The sequence below is a fragment of the Protopterus annectens genome, chromosome 3.part0, assembly GCF_019279795.1.
Source record: "Protopterus annectens isolate FY-2018-M chromosome 3.part0, PAN1.0, whole genome shotgun sequence".
In the NCBI taxonomy this organism is placed as follows: Eukaryota; Metazoa; Chordata; order Ceratodontiformes; family Protopteridae; genus Protopterus; species Protopterus annectens.
The window spans coordinates 244,846,451-244,871,530 of NC_056731.1; the positions used below are offsets into that span (position 1 = coordinate 244,846,451).

General features: G+C 37.9%; 1 protein-coding gene across 3 annotated transcripts in view; it reads right to left on the reverse strand.

Annotated features, from left to right (window-relative positions):
- Positions 1–25,080, reverse strand: part of LOC122796327 (maternal DNA replication licensing factor mcm6-like) — a 501,477-nt gene that overhangs the window by 282,818 nt on the left and 193,579 nt on the right. For all 3 annotated transcript variants that reach the window (XM_044064723.1, XM_044064721.1, XM_044064724.1), the window contains exons 7-8: positions 16,794–16,944; positions 11,467–11,608 (exon numbers count right to left, since the gene is read on the reverse strand). In XM_044064723.1, coding sequence (XP_043920658.1) covers positions 11,467–11,608; positions 16,794–16,944 — 293 coding nt within the window. The remainder of the gene's footprint in view (positions 1–11,466; positions 11,609–16,793; positions 16,945–25,080) is intronic.

Here is a 25,080-nt window from a genome sequence, read left to right on the forward strand (position 1 = left end):
TTAATTATACTGCAGGTACAGATGCATGGAATGATTCTTTGACCAAATGTTTTTGGACATTTATTCCCAAGTGTTTTAAAACATTTATTCAGCTAAAAAAAAACATCCTCTTAACATTCGGCTGCAATGGATGGCAGCAGTGTTACAGACATTTACACAAGGACAACCATTAACTACTCGGTTGTTAGATAATTTTAATATTACCATTTGAGACAACAGCAGATCACTTTCAGTTGGCATATCAGGTAGTGCTTAATAAATCTGACGAAGATATGAAAGATGAAGACACTCTAAAACAGCTTAGTCGTCGTTTTTTGGAGCAAGTGAAGGGAGCTCCAGCTGACATTAAGTGCATTTATCAAGAAACTTCCAAAAATTTGCATGATTTAGTGCAAAAGTTAATGAGAGGCAAGATAATGACAATTTTTTTTCTCACCATGTCTTCGCATTAGATGAAGATATGGAACCTTTTGAAGTTGTAAAAGTCCATACAAAAGGGTGGGGTAGAAGCCATTGGATAGATCAAGGACAACAGCAGCAGAGAGTAGCTTCCGCACCTCCAGCTCCAATGGACAACAGAGAACAGAGGGGAAAAAAAAAATCAAAGTTCTACAGTGTTTTTGCTGTAAGCAAACTGGTCATTTCAAAAAGGATTGTCCATATTACAGGAAATGGAGGGAAGCTCAAGAAAAGGGGTAAGTTTATTAAGCAAGTTACAAATGAAAATACAGGAAAGCAACAAGTAAAGGCGCAAAGGCCCAATAACCAGGGAAAGGATAATTATAAGGTAAAACAAATGATACCACAGGGGCATATATGTCCGGAAGATTTTCAGGCCCAAACACCTGCTAATCCACAATATGCAGAAGGTTTAAAAGCAGAAGTTACAAAGTTTAAGTATGTAGATGACAGTGAAGGGGATTACAATGACGGTGAAGAGCAAGTAGTACAGTTACAGTTATGTGCAGCTGAAAAAACAGATGACTGGGAAAATATACAATAGGGGTGTGTCCCCCTACTCAAGAAGTTTTTTTCCTGACATCTTTTATGAAGGAGCGGGATGGAAGGCCCCTAAATTGATATTTAGTTAGAGAGAACCTTATGAAAAAAATGTATTATTGGATAAGGGAGAAGCTGTTTAAGGTACTAGTGGACGACTCCCACCAGATCCTAAAAAAAGAACACGCATTTCAAGTTTTAATGGCACTGGCTGCATAGCAGTGGGTAGTAAAAATGCGTCCATACAGTTTACATAAAATGATGCAGGCATACAGGGATCTTTTCTGATGCACCCTTCATGTGCATCAACCATTATAGGTGTGGATATTATGAACAAAATTGGTTTGGTCATAGATGCACCAAATGGCATAATATGGAAGGTAGCAGAAGAAACTTCATGCTGCGCCATACAAATAGACGAGACACTGAAAAAACTGCAGGGGCGGTACATGCAGATGCACAGGATGCATGGCAGTCCTTACAGGCACAGTTTCCACTTCTGTGGTCACAAGGACCGACAGATTGTGGAAAACTAGAAATTCCGAACAGGAAATGAACGAGATTTATACCACCTTTTCAAAAGCAATACCAAATACCAAAAGAAGCAGAGGAAGATATGCAAAAGTGCATAGCAGATTGGGAAACAGCAGGCATAATAGCAAAAGGTGAAAGTCCAACAAACTCACCCATTTGGCCAGTTAAGAAAAAAGATGGCAGTTACAGGCTAGTCATACACCTGAGAAAAGTAAACCAATACATTACCCCTAGGGGCACATGTAATTCCAGTAGTTCTGGAATTAGCAGCCAATATAAAACCACAAAGCCAGTGGTACGGGCATTGCTTTGGCAAATGGATTGTTTGCTGTGCCACTGAGGAAAAGGGATTGGCCCAAATTTGCCTTTACCAATCAGCAGCATCTTAGGACACAGTTACCACAAGGATTTCAAAATAGTCCGGTAATTTTCCACCAAACGGTGGGCAAACTTCTAAGCGAGTTAAAAGATTGACAGATCAGTGCTTCATTACATAGATGACATACTGGTACAGTCAGAAACAGTAGAGCAGCGCTTAAATTTGAAAGAGCTTTCAAAACACTGCAGGAGGCAGGATTCAATGTAAAAAGTGAAAAAATAGTTTCTTTCACAAGAAGTCAAATTTTTAGGGACCATTATCAAGCCCATGGGGAAATCCCCGTGCGCACGGAGTATAAGGTAACCTACAGATCCCCAATGACAAAAAATGTTTTCCATAAAGCTTCTGCTGTTGCCTTAACATTTTCTTTTTGGTAGGAATTGCTTCTACCCATTCTGAAAATACATCTACTACTACTACTAACAAGTAGTGATACCTTCTTTTAGCCGGTGGTAATGGTCCTGCATAGTCTATTCGAACTGCATACCATGGTCCATCTGCTGGCATGACCCTGCATAACTGAGGCAGTTTACTTTTGGCATTAACCTGTAAACAGATTAAGCACTCTTCTGAAACTATCCAACAGCTTTTTAAAAGCTGGATTCCAATACTTTTCCAAATAAAATAACGAGGAACTGAAAGAAGAATATTAGTACTCTGTTGCTAGCATGATTATGAGCTTGAATAAAAAGCTGCAAGAATGATCCAAAATATAAAGGGTTAATTTAGAAATAGTATAAAATGCTGAAAAATAAGTAGTAGTAAGTGTACTGGCATAGCTTAATTAGATATTGGCATCCATGTAAAGGAGCATGTTATTGAGAAACAAAGTCTGTAAAAATAACTGCGCAGATGGCAGCTGGAAGGACATCAACGAAGTAAAGAGATGCAACATCAAGCAAGATAACAGATCGTTGCTGGAACACCATGTTTCAGATAACTGTTTCCTTGGACCACCGAACTTGAATCAAGGACAAATCATAAATTAGAAGAACAAAGGAAAACTGTTATACAAAGAAATAACTGGTATACATCAGACTTTGAGAAAAATATCACGCTTTTTGGTATAAATATGAGTGTGCATAAACAAGCTTTGGGAAATTTGCCAGAGAGAGCTGACAGCATCTGTGTTGCATGCTTGTAGATCCGGAAGGAGAATGTGACAGTAAAGTGTATTAACTGAAGCAGTGTCTCTGTGTATTTGTTCTATGCAGTACAATACAGTAATAAGACTAGTCGATTACAATAAATAGTTAAATACTGTGGTATGCATGCATGTAAATGCAAGTAACAGCAAGAAACCAACAGAAGGCAGTATATAATTTTTCACCTAGGCCCAGTAGACTTTCCCGGTTAACAAATGCAGTAAATAAAAGCTATAGTATGACGGGGGGAATTATTCTGCATTCTATTCATGTATGTGAACCACCAGTTTGAAATTAGGCTGAAATCATCAACTGCTTCTTTTGAGAAGCACAGGCAGCACTTTTCCACCACAACCACCACCACTTACCACTTAGGTGACCAACTGCTTTATCTTTTGCTGTGGCATAGCTCAGGGTTCCTACATCAGATAGGTATCTATCAAAGTGTTTTACAAAAATATGTCTGCGTAGGGAATTTGTGAGGCTGATACTTGGCCATCTGTAACATTATAAACTGTGCCCAGTCCACAGGCAGAGCCAGGGTTTGCATGCATAGCACGATAGACCATAGAGACACTGTAAAAGTTGTACATGCACCATTAGCTTCTTCTACTTTTGTTTTATGGTGTTTAAAATAAGTGAAACACTGAAGAAATATATCAACTCAAATAATAAAATGCTGGAAAAAATAGAATCTGCTTTAACTAGCTATTCAGATGAGCTGATAAAACTGTATGAACTGGAAGTTGAAAAGAAAAAGGCTGGCTGAACTTGAGGTTTCTCAAAAGAGTGGTTTCAAAAAACTCAGTTGGAAAGCAGAGAAACTAAAAGGAATATACCGTATTACCTTCATAAAAGTACAAATAAGCAATTGGACTGGTGTTCCACAGCAAGATTCGTTAATTGAGAGGCCTGTGTATATGCTGCCCTCCCGTGGCCACATTTGGAGCAAAGACTTACTTTAATGAAGAAGTAATCATACCAGCAAAGAAAAAAAAAGTCGATCCTAACAAAACTGTGGCAGAAAGGAAAAATATTCAAAACTGGAGACCGTGTTTGTGGAAAATGATTATTCATTCTACACCACATAGAAATGAAGCAAATTTGTTCCAGAAATTATGGAATATTGAGGAAAGTGCAAGATTCAAGCTGCTGTCTCCACCTATCTTCAGAATGTTTTTCCTGGAGGATCAGACATTTTTGGTGCAGAACAGGGAAATGAGGAAAAAAGGTTTATCCAACAAAGCGTGAGCTATCAAACAGGAGACTCTACTTCTCATTCTTCTGAAAATAAAGGTCAGGAGAGAAACTAGTAAACCTTCTCCAGCGTTCAAAATTAAAATCCTTGCAAAAAAAAAAACACAGGAGTTGACAAAAAGAATCAGGTGTACCTTGGACTTGAACCAGAGTTTGGGGGTTGGAATTGGAGATGTGCTGGAAGATGACCAGCAACACTGAAAATACAGAATAAATGGGAGACTACAAAGAATCACATTTGAGAAATATGGATTTACAAGAATAAGTGACTGAAATAATGGAATTTTGTTGACTTTTTAAAACTTTTGACTAAAGTGTAAAGCATATATCCCACTTTGTGTGATTAATGTTTAGGAGGACATTAAATGGAAAACAAAATTTATGGAATGAAATGCTTTATACAAATAAATTGCATGCTATATTGTACAACAGTTGTATACAGTGAGCAGTCAGGCATTTTAAATGTGTATGTCGGGGATGTGTTTTTCATACTTGTAAGATATATAGCCTTTACACAAGATAAGGAAGGTGAGACAAAAGCAAGTTTAGGTTAATATAATGTTATCTTAAGCTTCTGAGGTTGGGGGCAGTATGCAAAAGTTTAATAAATTATATTGTATATACACAACTAAGATAATTTCCCTCGTTTTTACAAGGGTGGATGTCTGGATTGATGTGCATGACTTCAGCTACAAACATTTTAAGTAAATAGTCTTAACATACACAATGAACAGCATAAAAGTATGTTTTTTGAATCTGCAAAGTTATTACCTTTTTCCCCCATAACTAAATGTTGTTAGTGGGAGACTAAATCTGCAGTTTAAAGTAGTTGGCAAGGAAAAAGTATGCATATTGTATTCTGACTGAAATGTACAAGAATACTTCTAAGCATCTGTAAGGTTGTCAGCTGTTTTTTTTTATTTATTTAGTTTTTTTTTTAATTCATTGCTGACTACTTTATTTGGAGATTAAAAAAACAGCTGTGTGCACATACAAGCAATTAAACACCTTTATTGAATTATCACTTTTGACAAGATAAACTTGTTAATATGGCTTAATTACTTGCAAGTTCACATTTACAAATATTATGCATCACATTTTGTTCTATACAGTACATTCTTCAGTTCCTGCCATCTCTTAAGCTTCATTTCTCCTAAAAAACAATAAGCTTACCCAATCGTACCTCTCAACTGTCCAGATTTTTGCCTCATACTTTGGTCTATTCCTCAAAGTTTCTGGTTTTCTGACAAATGGCTGGGATGATCTGAGGACTGAAGTCACGAAATAATGACATACATTTGCATTTTAGACTTCAATCGTTCAGAAAATGCATGTTAATACAAACCCTGTTACTCTAGCAACTTTCTAAGTTTATAAGAGCAATATTTAAAATGTGTCCCTATTTTTGGGCCTTTGACCCCCATTTTCTCAGGCTTTGTCCAAATTTCTTGTATTAAAGAGGTATGCACCCAATAATTCTTAGAGTTCTCTGTAGATAATAAGACATAGAAAAGTGTTATGCTTCACCAGGTGCAAAAATAAAGGATGTGAGAAAGGCTTTAGAAAACCTTAATGTAAGGAATAATGGAGCCATTTATATTCTCGTAGGTACAAATGATCTTATCCACAAGGACTCGCTCAGTAGCAAACTTACCAGCCCACTTTAGAGTTTGTGCAGGTGTTGCATATAGAAAGGAGAGTCAGGTTATTGAGAAAATATTTTTTTCGGGGGGGGGGTAAAAGCCTACACGAAAAGATGCCAGGTTTTAAAGCTAGAAATGTGTAGAGCTTCAAAGCCTAATTTTGGGCACACATGGTAAGACAGGATAAGGTGCACTTGTCAAGATCAGGGAGGAGAATTTTTGCAGCATATTTTCCAACATTTGGCAAACACAAGGCAGGATTTTTGCCAGGTAGAAAATTTAACAGTTCACAGATAGCAACATTTGATACATCTTGTGTTCCCCCAAGACTGATGTTACTGTTGGTGAAGCATGATTCAAGAACAATGACTAGAAACAAGTAAAAACATTTATTCCCTGACAGAACTGAACAGACATTCTTACAAAAAAAAAAAGTCAGGTGGTGGTATTATAGAGATTAAAGATTGTTATCAGACCTGTGATTATTACATGTTCAATAACACATACTTTAGATTATGAAACTGACAATGTAGACAACCGTGGAACATATTAACAATTGCTGGCAGTGTACAGACCACCAAAGTCAAGTGTTGATGACCCAAGGGAAGCCATACATTTCTTGCATGAAACACACAGGAAGGATGAATAGTAGTGGCTGGGGACTTAAATTTACCAGAAAAAGACTAATATTGATTCAATAATATTAGTAAGGACATTTACAGTGTATGTTCAGGAACTAAAATCAATAAAATGTTTTACATAGGAATCTAGGCATACATCAGGAGGATGCATTTCCACAAGAACAAGATACTTGATTAAGGTGAGAAAAAATATAAGAAATAGAAATAAGGTATAACTTAGCCTTTGAAAACAGAAACAAGATGGTCAAAGAAAAATTTGAAGAAAATGTATAGAAAGATATTGAAGTAACAGAATCCATTTTATAGATACAGAAGATGCGGTAGGAGTAGAGACATACAAATTGATAAGCTGTGTGTAGATTCTAAAATTTATTTTCAGACAGACTATAGATATATTCACAAATTCTTATGCAAAGCAGTTTCGTTCCACAAAGGGGGTGATAAATTATCCTTGTGACATCCAGGTAAGCTGAGATTCTGGACTCAAATTAGAGTATATTGAAAAGGAACTACGTAAACTGGATCCAAACAAAGCCCAAGGAGGAGACTGAATTAATGATGACCTCAGAACACTTAGACACAAACTTACAGTATCATTATATCTGTTATTTAGTAGATTGCATAAATATGGAGACTCCTAATTGGAGACATACTTGTTAAACCTAAGTGAAAGGGAAGTAGGATAAATGCAGAGTTGTACAGACCCATAAGTTTACTTCCATGTTGTGGAAAAACAATGGAGAAGTCTATATTGGTTAAATTATTTTCAGAATTGGAAAATTTGGGACTTGAAACTACAAATCAGCCTGCATATGTTTAAAATATATCAACTATACCATGATGTTCTAGAATAGAGAATGAAAAATTGTGCTGTGATACAATTTATATAGATTTAACTTCAGCATTTGAAAGGGTCATACACAACACTGATAAATACATTAGAACTAGGTATTTATGTACTACTGCTAAGATGGATAGCTACATGGCTTACAAATAGAATTTAGCAAGTATACAAAAACTGAACTTGTGAAATTAGAGTTTACAAAACAAGGTGGCCTACAGAGCTCTATCCTAGGCCCATACTTGTTTAGATTCCATCTTTCAGGTTTATCTGTTTCATCTGGTGTGTTCTATAGTCTGTATGCAGATGACTTGAAGTTGGGTAAACTGATTACATGCATTACAGATGGGGCACACATTTGGGCACAGGAGAAAATATGCTGATAAATATATCAAAAACTAAGCATATTAGATGTGGGAGACAAACTGAAAGGTGAATACTTAATACAGCACACAGTGATTGAAACTGGAAATTCATTTAGGGACCTGGGTATATGGGTAGATCCAGCTTTGGTTATATGGGTAGATCCAGCTTTGAGTTTTTCTAATCATATCAACTAAATTGGTTAGAAAGTTATAGAGCTATAGGTTGTATAAAAAGATTTACAAAGTCTAGGAACAATACAGAAACCTTACAAGAAAACAAAGCATGAGCAAACTGGAAAGAGTAGTAGAAATATGTCAAATACATCCAAGGATATAAAAAATGATGATATTATGAAATACTAAAATATCTGAACTTGTACAGCATTTCATACAGATATTTAAGAGATCTTATTCAGGTATATAGTAATTTGAGACAACTACCTCTGGGAACGTTTGGGGTTATCAAAAAGTAGTGAAAATTCCGACAACCTTTGTAGAAGATTCCATAGGAATAGAAGTGTACTGATTGGCACTCAGAGAACAGACTACCAAATCACATTAAAGCAAGCACTGGTTTTAAAGAACAGCCTGGACAACTGCTACAAGAACAAGTGTTTTGGTATACTGGCAGGCTAGAAGAGCATTATTGTCAGTGCTTGAAATATTTGTTTTGTGGTATGTATGTATGTATGTATGTATCTGCATGTGTGTACACACAAATCCATACATGCAAGTATGTAGGAAATTTTTAAAGTGTACCAATTCAATGAGAACATATACTTTCTTCCTCATTCCTGGAGTCTGCTTGGGGTATAAAAGTATCAATGCAAACATTTCCAGTAAAAAGTCCTAAATCTTTTACATTTTGTTGGATATCAGGGAGCCATACACGTCATCTCTCTTGTCTACATTGCTTATCTAATCTCTTCCCAATATTTTCTGACCTCTTCTGATGGATTTCTATAGTTCTTGTACAATATTTTATATGCCTTACTAATTATTTCTTTAACAGCAGCTTCTGTTCCAGATTCAGTTAAAAATTCAACTAGTGCAGGTCTTTCATTTAAGATTCCCCTAGCCCTTTCTCTTCTATATCAAGCCATGATAAACTGCAATCCGCCTGTCGTCTTAGCTTCTTCCCACTCTATTACCTTTCCCTCTCTAAATTTCTTCCAAAGACCTTTGCACCTTCTTCAGGTTCCTCCAGTAAATTCCAACCCCCCCCTCTTACCTTCTCTGTACCCCTAAAATGCAGTCATGCCTATTGGAATAAACTTCATTCTCCCATTCCCATGTTGGCTTAGTTCTTGGTATATATACTGCTACTTTACGAATATAATATTCTGAAATGATTGTTGCTATCCTCCTTGAGGGTCTGCTTCTAAAAATACCACTCATTTCTTGAATTATCCCCCTGCTTCATTATCCCTTTCCACTCTTAACTGTAGTTTTCAGTTTGTTTTGCATATAAAATAATTAACTGTGTAGCTCTAAAATATCCCTTCAAATCAGATAATCTTAAACCTCTTTGTTCTATTGGAAGGATCAACTTATCCCACTTGACTCCTGCCCTCTTCCCCCAGATAAAATCTTCAGCTCTTCATTATTGTCCAGAACCTCTCGTTGATAAATATTTCTGACCTGTGTATAAAACTGAAGGGACTAAAACATTTTACTGCTTATCCTAGTTATCCATTAGCCATAGGTAACAGTTTCCAGTTTCTCAGTTTTTGAATCATCTTTTGTTTAGTCTCTTCCCACACAGCCTTAACTGCCATAACAGAATCCTTTTTTAATCCATATGCCCAAATACTTCATTGCTGAACTAATTCAGGTATAGGTGCATAGTTTAGAGCTATAGCTGTAGCCTTTGTTTCATCTTCATTAATGTTATAACCCAGAGGGTGGGGTGGGGGTGAGGAGAGAACAGAACTGTCTCAATGTTCCACAACACTGAAGTCCTTTTCTGGCTCCATCACATACAAAATATCTGCAAATAAAGCCAACTTTTCTTGAACACTTACCAATTATATCTTTGAGCTAGAGTCCCTTATTTTCTTCTCCGATGGTTCTAAACACAATACAAATAAAATGGGAAAGAGGACACCCCCTGCTTGGTTCCACTGTTCAGACTGAAGTTACCAGAGAGGAACCTTCCCACTTTGATTTTTGCCTCCAATCCCTCGTATATCTTTGTAATCAACCTTATTATTTTAAATCGCAGAATGCAAATGCTTCCAATGACCTAATCTTAAAATCCAACTTACTCTGTTGAATGCTTTCTCTGCATCAAGACCCATAAAAGTGTTATTTTCTTACATTCTGCGTGTCTCCTGGTCATCACTGCTCCATTAATGTTTTCAAATGTTTGCCTTCCCTCCACAAAACAATATCAGTCCATATAAATTTCTGCATCACCTTTGTCATTCTTTTAGCAATTATAGACCAATGTTATTATCATGGTTTAAAACTGAAATGAGCCCCTGAAGCTGATCAGATGGGCTTACCATCTTTAGATACTATAGCCACTGAAGCTTTATTTCCAGGATGTCGGTGCCTCTTCTTTTAAAAATACTGTTAAGCAAAACCTTCCAGATCTTTCACTCTCTTCCTTCTTCAAGCATGTTTTCCCCATGTCCTCCATTTTCAACCACAATCACTCATATTTTGGGGTTGCTAGAAATGTCATGCACTGTACAAAACCCTCATCTGTCTTGTTCAGTTAATAGGTTCATAGGTAGGTACTAGGCTATTGGCCCTAGGGCCTATACAAGCCTAGCCAAAAAGGTACCCTGGCTTTCGCCACCCAAGAAAATTAATTTTCCTGTGCCCCTGTCGAGCAGAGCCACAGAAGTGATCCCTGGGGTCAATTTCCTATTACCTATCCAATCATCAAGATTTTTCTTGAAGGGTGCTAATGAGGAGCTCTGTTTGACATAGATAGGTAGTCTGTTGCAGAGTATGGGAAGTCTCTGGGACAGGAATCTATCCCTCCAGCATGTTCCGTTTATTGTGGTGACAAGGTTTAGGTCCCTAGAGTGTGTAGCTCGGAAGGATAATGTCACTGCTGTGCATCTTTTCTTTTTTTCTATATTCACACAAGCTTCAAAGGGAGTCTAATCAAGCTAGCAGCAATGTAAATGTCAGTCATGAAGTCTACCAGAAAACACAGTGCATTCTCTTTTCTGCTGTCCATGCTCCTCCCAAGGGACTTATGAAGCAAGCATGGTTTGCCACTTGGCCCAGAGGTTCAGATATAATTTTTTAATGTTGCTATACTACTGCTTCAATGACTACTTCCGTTTATCTATCCACTATGAGGTGGGGACTATTAATTTTATTTTTCCATTTTCAATAGCCACTGTATACTCACAATAAGGAGGCACTGCAAGGATCCTCTGCAATGCTGCCATATTGATCAACAATTCACTAATGACTTTCATGTTCACAGAAGTTTAAAATTAGATATTACAAAAAGACAAGCAATGGGAAAATGAAGCTGTAGCAGACAGTTTTTTTTTTATCCTAAATAAAATATGTACCCACCAAAGTCAATGCGTTTAGCTGAAAAATCAATTCATTAGGTACCCAAAGTTATGAAATTACATTTCTCCATTTTACTAACCACATTATCCTAGTATTTTTTCAGACTAAGTACTTACTTCAGAAATTGACTCTTGGATGTACTTGGGTCTCCAACGATACAAACATTAATATCACCTCGAAGAGATGTCCCTTCCATGGTGGTCTTTGGCACACCACCAAACAACATTAGTGTGATTCCTCGCTTGATCTCATCATTTCCTGTATTTAAAGTGGGATTAGCTCGTCAACAAGGCACATTACTATGCATGTGCGATTACATTTCACTTTAAAAATCAATGAACAAATCATGCAATTATAAAGGACCTAAACATTTTTAATGCACAATTGGTTAATATGACAAGCAGGCAGTAGAGATTCAGCTCACTGAAATACCTATATCAGTAGCACTTGACTATTACTGTCAGAGACAGCATGTAAGTATACTACAGGACACAATTTTCAGTAAGCTTACAAGGCCTGACATAAGTCTGTTGTAGAGAGTGTTTAGTTGACATCTCTCAAAGTGTAGACCTGTCAAGTTATCCTAAGCTGCACTGAAATGTAATGCCAAACCAAGCCTTCTTTAATATTTGACATGGAATAAGAAAAATATTTGTAAAGACATCACAAGATAAAGTTTCAGAAGTAAAATATTTGCAGGGGAGCTGAAACACTGTTTTGCCTCTGGGGTTGCTATACTATATTTCTGTAGCTACCACCTCTTCCACTTGAGTCACTGTGCCACACGGCTAACAGTACTCCTAAGAGACCTGAAAATGCAAGTAAGCAAGCAGTGCTTTAGGCATAGCTGGTCATTTGCATCAATTTTTACTTTCAAAGCAAAGTCCAAAGTAATATGGAAGCTAATGAGTTTGAGTGTAAAGTGATATCCAATAACTATCAAAAATGTGACATGCAGTCAAGACAATTTGTAGTTGAATTGTCCAAGTTCATAAAGCAGTCTATAGACTTTGATACATTTATGACAGCTACAGAGGCTTGTAGGAGCAGTCTTTTCTACTTTCAGGTGGGATTATACTCTGAACTATATTGTCCAGGTAGTTAGCTAGGATCCAGTCAATAGAGGATTCTGAACTAGAACACCTGCTGAATTCAGTGCGTGTGTGATTGAGAAGAGAAGAGATAGCAGAAGGTGGAGGAAGTAAGATGACGTATAGTTTGAGTAAGGATTGCAGGAATTACAGTTTTGTGTTAGTCTCAGGGTATAAACGTTTCAAATTATATGTTGTGGGAGGCCCAGGATACTACATCTTCAGTCATTGGGATGCTGCTGGTCTTACTTGGAGAGTTATACAGAGCTATTATGCATATGCTTTCATTGTTGTATATATGCAGAATATCTGCTAGCATCTCAGCATTAGGAAATGGTTTAGTGCAGGGGACTTGATCATTGGATATGGTGGGTTTTAACTTAGTTTGTTAGTATGAGAACATAAGGTGCATATTGGAGAATGTAAGCATTAAGTAAAGAATGTAAATATTGAGGGTGATCCATTTTTGAATGGGGTGCTTGCTGTGGTAAAACTATGCGAGACTAAGTGATTTGTTTGTACAGATGGATAATTAGTGAGAGACTGGGCTAAGCTTTTAAGGGCCCAAGTGGCCATTAACCTAGTATACACCTATGAACCCATGAACGGGGTTAAGGTGAACATCCCAGCTTTTTGGTAGTATGTCTAGGTACTCTGATGAATAAGTGCAGTGATGTGATAAACGTTTTCTACATGTGGAAGTGGCAGTGGTGGTGAGGAAATATCAGCAAGTGTCTGAAAAATAAGATGTTGGGCAGTGGTACTGAAGAGGTTTGGAGACTTGAGGAAAAGGGAAGGGAGATGGAGGACTTGTTGGTGTTGCAGGGGATCTATAATAGAAGGCTTCTTGAGGATAAGAAGGTAGGAGGAGTGCATGGACTAGGAAAAAAGTAGAATGAGCTCATGCATAATACGGATGGGTAGAACAAGAAAAGGTGTGGTAGAGAGCAGCAAGATTGCAGCGAAGTATAGTAAGGAGTAGAAAGTTCAGAGTCTTGGAGGTGGATGCAAGCAGTGGTGCGTAGTAATGTTAAGGATTACTGGCAAGTTGAAAGGAGAAAGAAGTGGAAACATTTGCTTGAGAAGTAGAGTTCTGTTTAGTGGACTACTAGTCAGAAATCTGAATTAAAAGCTTTTGAAGTAAGGTATCATTTCATTGAGGAAATGTGACAGGTGGTTATTTTAGGGGGCTACTAGAATGGTGTGATAGAATGTATAGTTAAGACAGAACTTGAGAAAAGTGTATAGTAGAAGTAAACTGGGCAGGCAGAGTTATGTAAAGTGTTTATTGCAAGTTTTGGAAAGAATAATAGGGTAAGAATTAAATGTTGAAACTGTGAAGATATGCGAGTGAAACTGTTAACTGCTGCAGCTGTTGGGTATCTCATATTGACATCACAAGTATGAGTGTGGGATGGATTAATACAGGTGGTGGGTTGTAAGTGTATAGTAGAGGGCGAAGAATGGATTTTGATATACTTGCCATCAGAGTAGAAGGTATTGTTGTCACAAATGATATTTTAGAGTGTGACTGTGTATATTGTGGGTAAAGAGAGGGTGTGCCTTTAGTAGCAGTGGGTAACGTGATGGAAATGCCTCTCTAAATGGGGTGCGTTTTTCAGCTGTGTATTGGGAAGAGTCAAGTATAGATACAGGGGCAATATGTCTGTGCATGCACAGAATGAGTAGTTAGTGCAAGAGTAGTGCTCTCTAATAGATATGCTACTAGAAACAGTGGGTTTCGGAGTATAAAGGAGCATTTACAGTTCATTACAGAACAGTTAATGGGCAGGATTCACAATGCAGACTGTGAATTTATAAACTGAAAGGCTATGAAGTACAGATTCCCACAACTAGGTTGCTATTTAAGTATTACTCTTCAGATTAGCAATTGCATTCCTCAAGGTTTGGGAAGCTGTACAAATACTAGTTTTAGGGCTGTTGATAAAAATATGCACCTTAAATGTTCACAAGTCGAACTGCATATCCATTTCTCTGCTCAGAGAGGATAAGAGTTCAACAAATTCACTCGGGTCCTCTCCTAGACTGGATGGGTAGCAGGAGGCCTAATGGATATTGCATATTTTCAGAAAAATGTATGGGAATGAAAAATCTATTGCTACTTTATAACAGCAATACTTAAATCTCTCCCTGATTTTTGGGCTTTGTCTCCCCATTACTTTTGGCTTTGTAGACAATCCTTACACCAAGAGGTTGAGAGGTATATTTCAGAGGCATGCACACATACATCAGTTTTAACATCTGTCAAATGCTCAAAGCATGAAGATCTTCATCTGGGTTAGACACTTCCTCCTAATAATCTCCTGTTACTGCCACCTTCTGTTTATTTAGGACACTAATGCATTAGAGTAGTTACAATAAATTTTAAGCAATTGCTGATGCAGCCACAACCAGCTAAACTGAGACACTAATCTAAACACGATTTCTTTGTCCCATCCCATTTCTGGGACCCATCAGGCTCCCATATCCCGTAGATCCCACTTGTTTCCAATCCCAAGTATCATATGGCACAAATAATGAAAGAGAGGGATAACTGCAGCTGGGCATAGTGACAGTCATGCAGCACAGACAGGAGAAGCAGACATGGTGACAGTTATACAGCATGTATGTTAAGAGACAATGTATGCTACTAGAGCACACTAGTGGAGCAGAAAGTGTAGTGCAACAGTTATGCTAAACCTTTGTGTGCATGTATGCTCCCACACACCTGCGAACAGAGTATATGCACATCTAATGCTAGGCACAACTTCCATTAGTTCAAAAGTGTGCAAATGGCTACAATAACTCTCATTCAGGCACAGAGTCTGTGGCAAGATTCCACCAATTGTATCTGCTCTGGAACAGCACATATGGTGTACAAACTGGTTAATGGACCGGGAAAATACTAAACTAACTAGTGAAATGCTTCATAAGGGAATTAGCATTAGTTCTTCTGGTTATTAGAAGTGTATTGTCAGCAAATGAGATTCCTCTTAATTATGCAATTGTTATAGACGCCCTTCTGTAGTTTTTTTTTTTTTAAAGCCCAATCAAAAAGGGCACAACACGATTTAAATTTTTGAAAAAGTACTGCTAGTTTTAAAAATATACCTTTTATACTTAACCGTGTGCACACCCAAATCTACTTCGAAATAACATGGCTAACTTGATGTTTTCTATAAAATTCAGTTCATTGCCACATGCATCTTTAAAAATCTGGTTGCCTGAAATTTTCTTTTATCTTGGGTCCGTCAGTTTAACTGAAACACATTGTTAAAGCAAAGGAATTACAAGGCATTATGATCAAAACAAATACTCATTTATTTTGATGAAAAGTTTCAATATAAATCTGAAATGAAACTAGAAGAGATTCATTGTTACCATTAAGAAAATATTCAATGCTCTTTCAAGTAATCTGAAGGCACGGCTGTTTTGTTGGCCGATTGTAATTACAATTCTACATTAAAAATAGTTTTGTGCATTAAATAAGACATCTACCACTATCCATGTTGCTTTTAAAGAAACGGCAGTGAAGATAAGCTGCATGTCATTCCAGTAATGTTGCATGCTATGCAGCGACCTACACCATTTGGGCCTCAGGTATCACAGAGCTACTTCACATGTAAAGCAGGAAAACAGAAGCTGTGCCACCACTCTCCAAAACATCTGTAAAGCAAAACAAACTTCCATCATACAAGATGTACACAACTCAGAACATCCCACAAATGTGATGCATTCAAAGTGGGATTACATTCACATATGGCAGCACCTTCCTTGTTTTAAATGCTGAAGAGATGTGTCACCATTCAGTGTTCTACCCTTAATGCTACACGTGTGCAGACATGCCCTGGTATAGTTTTGCAGAAAGATGGCAAACTTACCACTAAGCTGGTAATGCAAAATTAAGTTATCAAGCAGAACATTTTGTTTGCGTTTTCTAGAATTGTAGGATTTCTACAACCAGTTTCAGGAACTGTTAAAATGTCTGGTATTTTGTAGTCCCATTCAGTCCATTAAAATAGATACTAATAAATACACAGACTTAAGACAACAAAAAAATTGAAGTGCATCAAAGCATACCAAATCTACATTATTTTCAATGTATAAGAGTTGACTCTCAAACCATGAAAAAGTCCAAAGCCCTGTGATTAGAGAGAACAGGAATGCAAGTGCGCACACACACTACTTTCAGAACATGAATGAAGAATCCCTTATTTCTTTAATGGAAATTAAAATAAAATTCTAATATACGAAATTACTTCTTATTCTTTAACCTTTCATACAACACACCCAAGGCTAACATTCTCGCCACTAACACAGAGCTTCAAAATTAAGAAAAAAAAATTCCTTACCATGTATTGTAGGAAAGAGACTAGTACACAGGTTGTGGTACAGATTCTTGTCCTGGCTCATTTCAAACACCTTCTCCCACTCTTGGACAGTCATCTGGTTTTTAATGCTTTCTGCTGTTTGATCTTCATCTCTCAAGTCTTTACCTCCAAACTTTGAAATCAGCATACAAAATAAATTTTCAGTTGTCTATTTATTAAAAGGTAAGTGAACAATTTACGACATTATTTAACCAAGTGGACCCATGAAACCTTTTCAGCCATCACCCAGGTTAGGCAAGCAAGACAAAGTTATATTATGATGAAAATAACAGGAATATTATAACAAATAACCTAAGCATCCAAAATTAGTCATGCAGTAGAATTTACTTACAATATTAACAAAAAATGAGTAGTATTTACAGTGTTCAAATAAAAAAAAAAAAAAAAGTTTTACAACCTAGAGCTGAATTTGCATGTTAAAAACAATCCTAGTTGAGCATTAAGCAACTTGTCAGAATTGCAAGAGGGCTTGGGGAATTACCCTGCATCTCGGAAGAATGTGCATATAAATCTTGAGATGTTTAACAACTGAACCCATTCAGTTCAAATCTGCTCAGGGATGGTGTTCCAATCAGGTGGTGATATCTTAGAAAAGGCCCTTTCACAGATTGCTAAAAAATATGATGGCCTAGATAGCTGAATGCAGTTTCCCTAAGGGAGCACATAGTTCTAAGCCCTACCAACACTCTAAATATAGTGTGTTATTTTGTCTCTGCAGCTGCAGAGAGGGTCATTCATCTTGTAAAGTGCCAATTTGCAGAATCTTTATGCTATGTTTTCACATTGTGTCAGATCATTGAACCAGGTCAACAAAAAGTGTGGAATTTAAGTGTGGAACTCTGAGCAGTCATGAAGTTCAAGCAGAAGCAAAAGAAAACTGAATGACGCTAATAAAAACAAACTGTTTATTGCAGAACAAAGCTTTCAGGTAACAAAAACCTTCAGTGTATAAAAGAAAAAAAGTTCACTTAAATACTAATCACACACAGCCCAAAGATTAATCAATTAATAATTAATTAGAACCTTAAAGTAACACAACTGAAAGCTTTGTTCTGCAATAAGCAGTTTTTATCAGCGTTATCCAGTTTTCTTTTGCTTGAGTTTTACTATGTGGACTGTGATTTTACTCCATACTTTATCATGTCAGTCACGAGAGGTCCCTATTCCTGCAGAAGAAAACTCCAAAGGAAATCCATGAATGTACGATTCAAACATTGGTGTGCAAATGTTCAGCATGGAGATTGAAACTAAAGCTGCAGCAAGGTTTGGGAAGCCTCAAAATGGGGGTCACTCCTGAAAATTAACCATGTCCATGACCAGAGTTTGACAGATCGGCAAATATCAGCTAAAACAATTGCCGAGACACTACAAATATCCAAGGAATGTGTTTATAACCCATGAGCAGCTGGGTATGCAGAAGCTGTCAGCCACGTGGGTGTCCAAATGTTTGAATGCCAAGGAGAAAAGACAGAGTGGACACTTCCAAGTTGATTTCGCAGCATTTTCATAGCTGGTGCCAACTTTTTGGAATGACTAGTTACTGTTGATAAAACATGGTTACATCACGGACTCTGAGACACAAGTCCATGCAATGGTGGCACTCAGGTTCACCAAGGCCAAAAAGTTCAAAACCCAAAAGTCGGTAGGAAAGGTCATGGCCAGTGTTTTGGGATCAGGAAGGTGTTGTAATGACCGACAATCTTCCAAGGGGCCAAACAGTTAAAGCAAAATATGACTGCAACTTGTGCCGATTAAAGGAGGCATTGAAAGAAAAAAAAAGGAGAAGGAAGTTGCGAAAGGGTTTTTTTTTTTGCAAAACAATGCACCTGTTTACAAGGCAGGCAAAACGATGGATGTTGCGATGAAAATGCAGTTTGAGTGCATAGAAAATGCAGTTTTGAGTGCATAGACCATCCACCCTACTCATCCATCCTTCTCACCAGATCTGGCTCAATCTGACTCCTTTCCAAACCTTAGAGAGTTTGAAAGAGTGGCAATTTCCTAGTGATTCAGAGGTGATTGCAGCAGCAGAGGAAGTATTTCAGTGACCAAACTTCAGACTTTTTTGACAGAGTTAGAGAAACTTCAGACATGAAGTGCCAAGTGTGTTGAACTTTGGGGAGCATGTTGAATAACTTGCAAGTTTCATGGCTCCATGTCATTCCCTCCATGGTCAGACTTGAGAGCTTTTCAACACCCCCTCAGCTTTGGTTTCTAATATAGAAGCTATAAAGGATCCACTCAGATGTACTCAAAAAATCCAGGCAGAGTAGCAAACCCAACTGGTCCAAGTACAGTGACTTGGTAACCAATAATGGAAGTAAAGCGAAGGTAATCCAAGTTGAGATCTTTATTCACATCAATTGAACACAACGATAAAACAAGCGCTTTTGCTCAGCTTAATGCTGAGCTTTCTCAAGTTAATGTTAAAACTGCCAAATGGCCATTTATTGTATTCTCCTTTAATTGTATTATTTAATTGTAATATTGAATTGCAACATTTAATTATGCAATTTAGTGATTTAGAAAGGACTATTTAATGTGGCCATTTGGCAGTTTTAACATTAACTTGAGAAAGCTCAGCATTAAGCTGAGCGAAAGCGCTTGTTTTATCGTTGTGTTCAATTGATGTGAATAAAGATCTCAACTTGGATTACCTTCGCTTTACTTCCATTATTGGTTACCAAGTCACTGTACTTGGACTAGTTGGGTTTGCCACTCTGCCTGGATTTTTTGGGTTTCTTTGTTATGCTTTGGATCTTTTCATTATTCACTCAGATGTGCCCGACTAGCAACTTTTCCATTAGACTCTGCCTGTTGGTTACATAATATAAAATAGATTCAATATTTAACGGAAAGGAGTTAAAAGTCTCAGTCATCAGCTACCATCTTCTGATAAGAAAACGTTCATATGTACATTTTTTTTTGCAGTGTTCATTCAACCTGACTAGGATACTTACAACCCTAATGTTTTCCTCAGATAGTTATTGATTTAATAAAAAAAAACTCTCTTCCTTTGGCATCGGCTTATTTCATTAGCAAACTTTGGTAAAACTGATTCAACATTTACATTCAACCAAAAATAAACACCACAAAGATGGTCATTTGCCAAAATAAATTTGCCAAACAGCATAAACTTCTTCAATCTACATAAACAATTCTGACTGCATTTCAGTTTAAAAATGGAAAACCACTTAAAACTTGAAAAAGCAAAAAAGTTCACAGCCATATGGAGCCACTCAACAAATGAAATCCAGTGGTCTTTTCTCCAAACAAACCTAATACAGATTATATATATATATATATATATATATATATATATATATATATATATATATACATACATATATACACACACACACACATATATATATATATATATATACATACATACATACACACACACACAAGCAAGCACTTTGAAGTACAATTACTGTGAAGGACAGAAGTTCATACATCAATCACTGATCAATTCAATCACTGATAAATTCAATGTGCAAGTCCCTATGCATCCATTTGGTCACAAGTCTCCCCTTACATATATCAACTCCACAGCTTTACAACTGTGGAGAAAAAATGATTAGTCAATGGTGAATAAAGTTGCAACACGAGCATCATATCATCTTGACATAATGGGAAAGATCTGGTTCCTCCCTGCTTTACCAGTCTAGAGGTTTTGTCTGAACTGAGATTACATCCAATGGAAGAGTGTTGAAACACCTGCAATACCAATAGAACTGCTCTCATTTCCAGGAGAATGTGACGGTTGGTCCCTGACTGTGTCCATGTACCTTGAACAGGTTGCCCTTCATAATACTCCACCTTAAAAAGGGAAATGTCCATGGTAACTAATGCTATAGAAGAAGGGACAACAATTTGATGTGATGTCTGCACACTGGTGTCAACCCATTCAGGGTGTTGGAGGGGTGATAAAAGATGTGACCATTTAAAAAAAAAAAAGAGGGTCAAGGTGATGGCTGACACCACAAGTCCAAGAAGTTTTAGAATTAGCCATGCTAGTGGCAATGGGTTAAATAGTACTTGGTTTGCTGACTCTCAGATGTAGAGAATCCTGTGTTATCAAGTTGCTGTTTTGCAGACTTGACAGTAATCCCTGAGCTGTGAAGTAACTGGAGTAGGGAATCCCTTTGAAGAATCAGTTTGGAAATAAAAAGAACCTGGAATAGACACCAGATCCCATCTGGTCTGGTCAGAGGTGCTGGATGCGCCCCCCCCCCCCCAAAACAGCTTTTCCACCTAGACTGTTGCAAATTCCTAGTGATTTTTATTAGGGGGGCACTAAGGGAATCCCTGTTCTTGCCTGAACACCCAAGAGTCTAAAGTGATGGCCAACAAAGTTTGAGTGTAAAGGATAAGCACCCCCCAACTACCTCCAGAATCTGGCAGTCAGGCAGCCCTTCAGCAGTGCTAAAAGATTTCTCAGAAAAGGGACCACAAGTCCTTGCTTTTGGAAATCAGCTCTGCCCCTAAGGTGACATCCACTGAAGTTATCTCCTCCTCTGCCATGGGGGGGGGGGGGGATTCCAAAGAGGCATCCCAGTTAAAATCCTGAGATTCTTTACCACATCATCTTCCCTTCTCATTGATTCCTAGAGAAGGTTCTCTGAGAAAAGAAAGGGTTTTACCACCATGTTCACTTCTGGCGAATGCTTCTTTAACCTTTGGTCCAAACAAGGTGGTGCCAAAGAGCACATTAATGAAGGATGTCAAAACCTTCCACAGAAATCACACAACTACATTTGGGCAGGGTGGCATATAGTTATGCTGGTATCTGCTGTCCTGGCCGTTCCATCAACTGTATTTGAAAGTAAACACATGGAAACATTAGTGATGGAAGGTAAGGTAGACAGCTGAGATTCCACTGTATTCTAGATATCCTCTTGCAAATTACCTGAAACAGAATTGCTGAACTCTTTAGTCAATTCTGTTTTGAAATGAGTAATGTGGGCAAGATAGCTCAGTGCTCTCAAGGAAAAAGTCACTGAAGTGTACATTACCAAATCTGTCCAGAACACTGAATTCCCTGTTAGGGGGATGGACAGACAAGCCCTCTGCGAAGAATTTCCTTCATGGCTGCCACTGCAACCATGGCATCTACTATGGACTTTTATTCCAATGAGCAAAAAGCCTTTGGTACAACTAAAGTCTTGTCTGATGTTTTTGGGCATTGGTTCTGCTGTCAGCCTCCTTCCAAATCCACCAATTCACTAATCAATGCAAGCATCAAGAGGGAAGAACCACCACATAGAAGAGCTAGCTCCAAAAGCCTCCAGGAACACAGATTCTTCTGGGGCAGGTACATCAGTGGACCACCCCCCTTTGTTTCATCAGTTCTACAATTTCACCAAGAGTTATCTACAAAGGAGGATCTTGGCAAGCCTGCCCCTCCATCCAACTCCATGTCTTTGGTGACATTCCTGGGATGAATCCAAATGCTTCCTTTTGCACATCTGTATTCTATGGACCTGTCTTTCAGGAACCTCTGGCAATGGGTCTAAAAATCAGATGGAGCTCAATGAGAGAACTTCCTCCAGGCTCTTGGAAGCAGATTGTCACTGTTGATGAGAATGACCAGATTCTGAAGCAGAATACATAGGAGGTTGGGTCAGATCTGATCGAAATAAGATGGAGGCACCTCATTTTTCAGTATTGATAGAGCCCATTAGAAGGGCTCAAAAGCCATAGCAGAAATCAGAGTTGAGGAAGCATCTCTAATTGGGGTGTTGGTGAGGGGACAGAAGGGACAGATATTCTATTGCTCCAACCTGCCCCAGTTCAGAGGCTGACATCCAAGCTGAGCTGTTGACAGCAGACACCTCAAGGGGAAGGGATGGCTGGCAGATTTAGAGGGGATCCATTTCCTCAAGCACAGGCTGTGAAGCTTCAGCTCAGATTTTCATCTTGATTAAAGAAGGTTGAGTCAAGAGAGAATGGTAACGGACAGGGCTGAAGTAGAATGCACTAAGCAAAGTCTACAATCCGTGCTCCAGTGATATTCAGATACAAGGGCTTTGGTTTTGAAGGTCAGACCTGTAAGAGTGATCAGTGGAAGGGTTAATGACAGTTCCCAACTCAACCAAAGGGAATGGAGCTGAGAGGGCCCCAAAGTGTTTCTGCATATGAAGAAATCTCCATATCATTCTGTAGAAGTCTGTTTCGGTAAGGCACCTCAAAGAATGGACAGATCTGGAGGAAGAAGCAATTGAGAAGGACCTGGATAGATGTGCATAATCAAATAGAGCTGAAGGCTAACTGGCTCTGGAGGGAAAAAAACTCATTGTGGAGAAGGTGAATAGATTCGAGGCTATGGATTTGATGACTTTGGAACCTTAGATGCCAGACCTATGCAGACTGTGGGGTCCAGTGACCATTTGCTGGGTCTCTCGATACCCTTTTCAGGCATCTTACTTTCATGAGTAGAGTCCTTCACTTTTGAAGCTAATCTCTCTCCTTGTCTTTTCATTTGGAACCGATGGGGAGGACACTGATTTGCTCAACTGAGTAGGAAGATTCTTCAGTATCAGTTTCTCCCTTCTGCTCTGATGGAGGGCTGTGGCCAAAGGAAGGACAGACTTCACATTCCATGTTTAAATGTACCACTCCTGGGCAGTATACACAAAGGGATTGGGGGAGAATTTTGTGGCCACATGTCGTGCATTTTTTTAAAGTACATTAGCCAGCTTATCTAGAGTGGAACAAATCTGAAAAACTGACTAGCAACTACTACCGATATAGAAAAACATTTGAAACTATAAACTTGCATTATTCTTTTGAAAATGTTATACCAACTAGTAAATTCTAACAAAGCGTACAAGAATTATTCTATAGGTAGAAATAGATTTAAAAAGTTAACACTACAGTACAATGGGGAGAAGAAAAATGCAACAGCTAAAGCTGAGCAGAAAAGGATTTGAATATATACTTGCATTTATACTTACAAAATCTTAAGTGATCAAGCACAGTTATATAACATGAAGGTCAGTACCTCTGTGGCCATTCGGTTCAGGTGAGAAATGCGATCTGATGTAATTTGAGGATGGTAAGGGATTTATGGGTAAGGGAGGAGTCAGAACACTGGATCCGAAGGTTTAAAGGTGTCAAGGGTGGAGCAGTCTCTCCAGTCATTGAATCAGATGAAAGTGGACAGTATCGGATCCTTCAGTATGTTTCGATCTGATGGGGTCAACAGATATTTATGTAGTCCCATGACTGCAGATCTATACATGTAATTATACATGCAATCAATTTTGAGGAAGACCAAACTTCTTCAGAGTAATTAGTATATAATCTTGGTATACATCTTTTAAGACTGAAACATTTTTCTTGTTTTCTTTTGCAACTGATCTCAATAGTTGTTTTGGAAACAATCACCCCAAACCAAGTTACAACTGAAAAACAAACAGATTTATAGCTTGGACTTTATTCCTAGGCAGTTTAAGTATTCCTTACTAAGTTTTATTCTCATTTGTTCATTTTTGTTGCCAGTCCATCTATTCCCAAACATTTATATACTTTTTCCTGCTCAAGTTCCTTTGTATCACATTCCTGTCTCAGACTGACATTTTCTTGGTACTGCAACTTTCCTAGTTTAAATGCTGCTTTTGCACATATATTAACACCAAATGTCATGCTTATGATATCTGAGAAAGGTCTGACCATTTGTAGTTGTGCTTTCATCTCATCTGATGAACTATACAGTTAAGTCATCCAAAACAAGTAGAACTAAACCAGATTTGTTTCTGAAAGCCAAATTGTAACCATAGCCTAATCTGTTAGGTAAACAGCTTAATGGGTTAACGGGCAAGACAAGACAGCAGTGGCGATAAGAACGCCCTTGAATATCCCCCTTTGATTTTTTTATCCTTGGGATAATATTTGCTCTTCATCATGGCTCAGTTGCAAAGTGTGTAGTGTGCAACGCCAACAAAGTAGTAATCCGAACCCAGTACCTAGTAGCTCGAACAGTACGGAGAAAAAATGAATGAAGATCTCTGTTCTGAATTAAGATGAATCTCCACCAAATGAACTGTGTAAAACGAGATTTAATCCACTCTGCACATCAACCAAACATACGATTCACGAAGACAATTGCATCCAACATCAAGGGTTAAGCGCTTTCATCTGTCCTAGCCAGACTTCTTCAGAACCATCAATTTGCTTTCTTAACTTAGTTTTATACCATGTTTTGGCACCAAAATTTTAATAAATTAATTACATTCACAAAAAA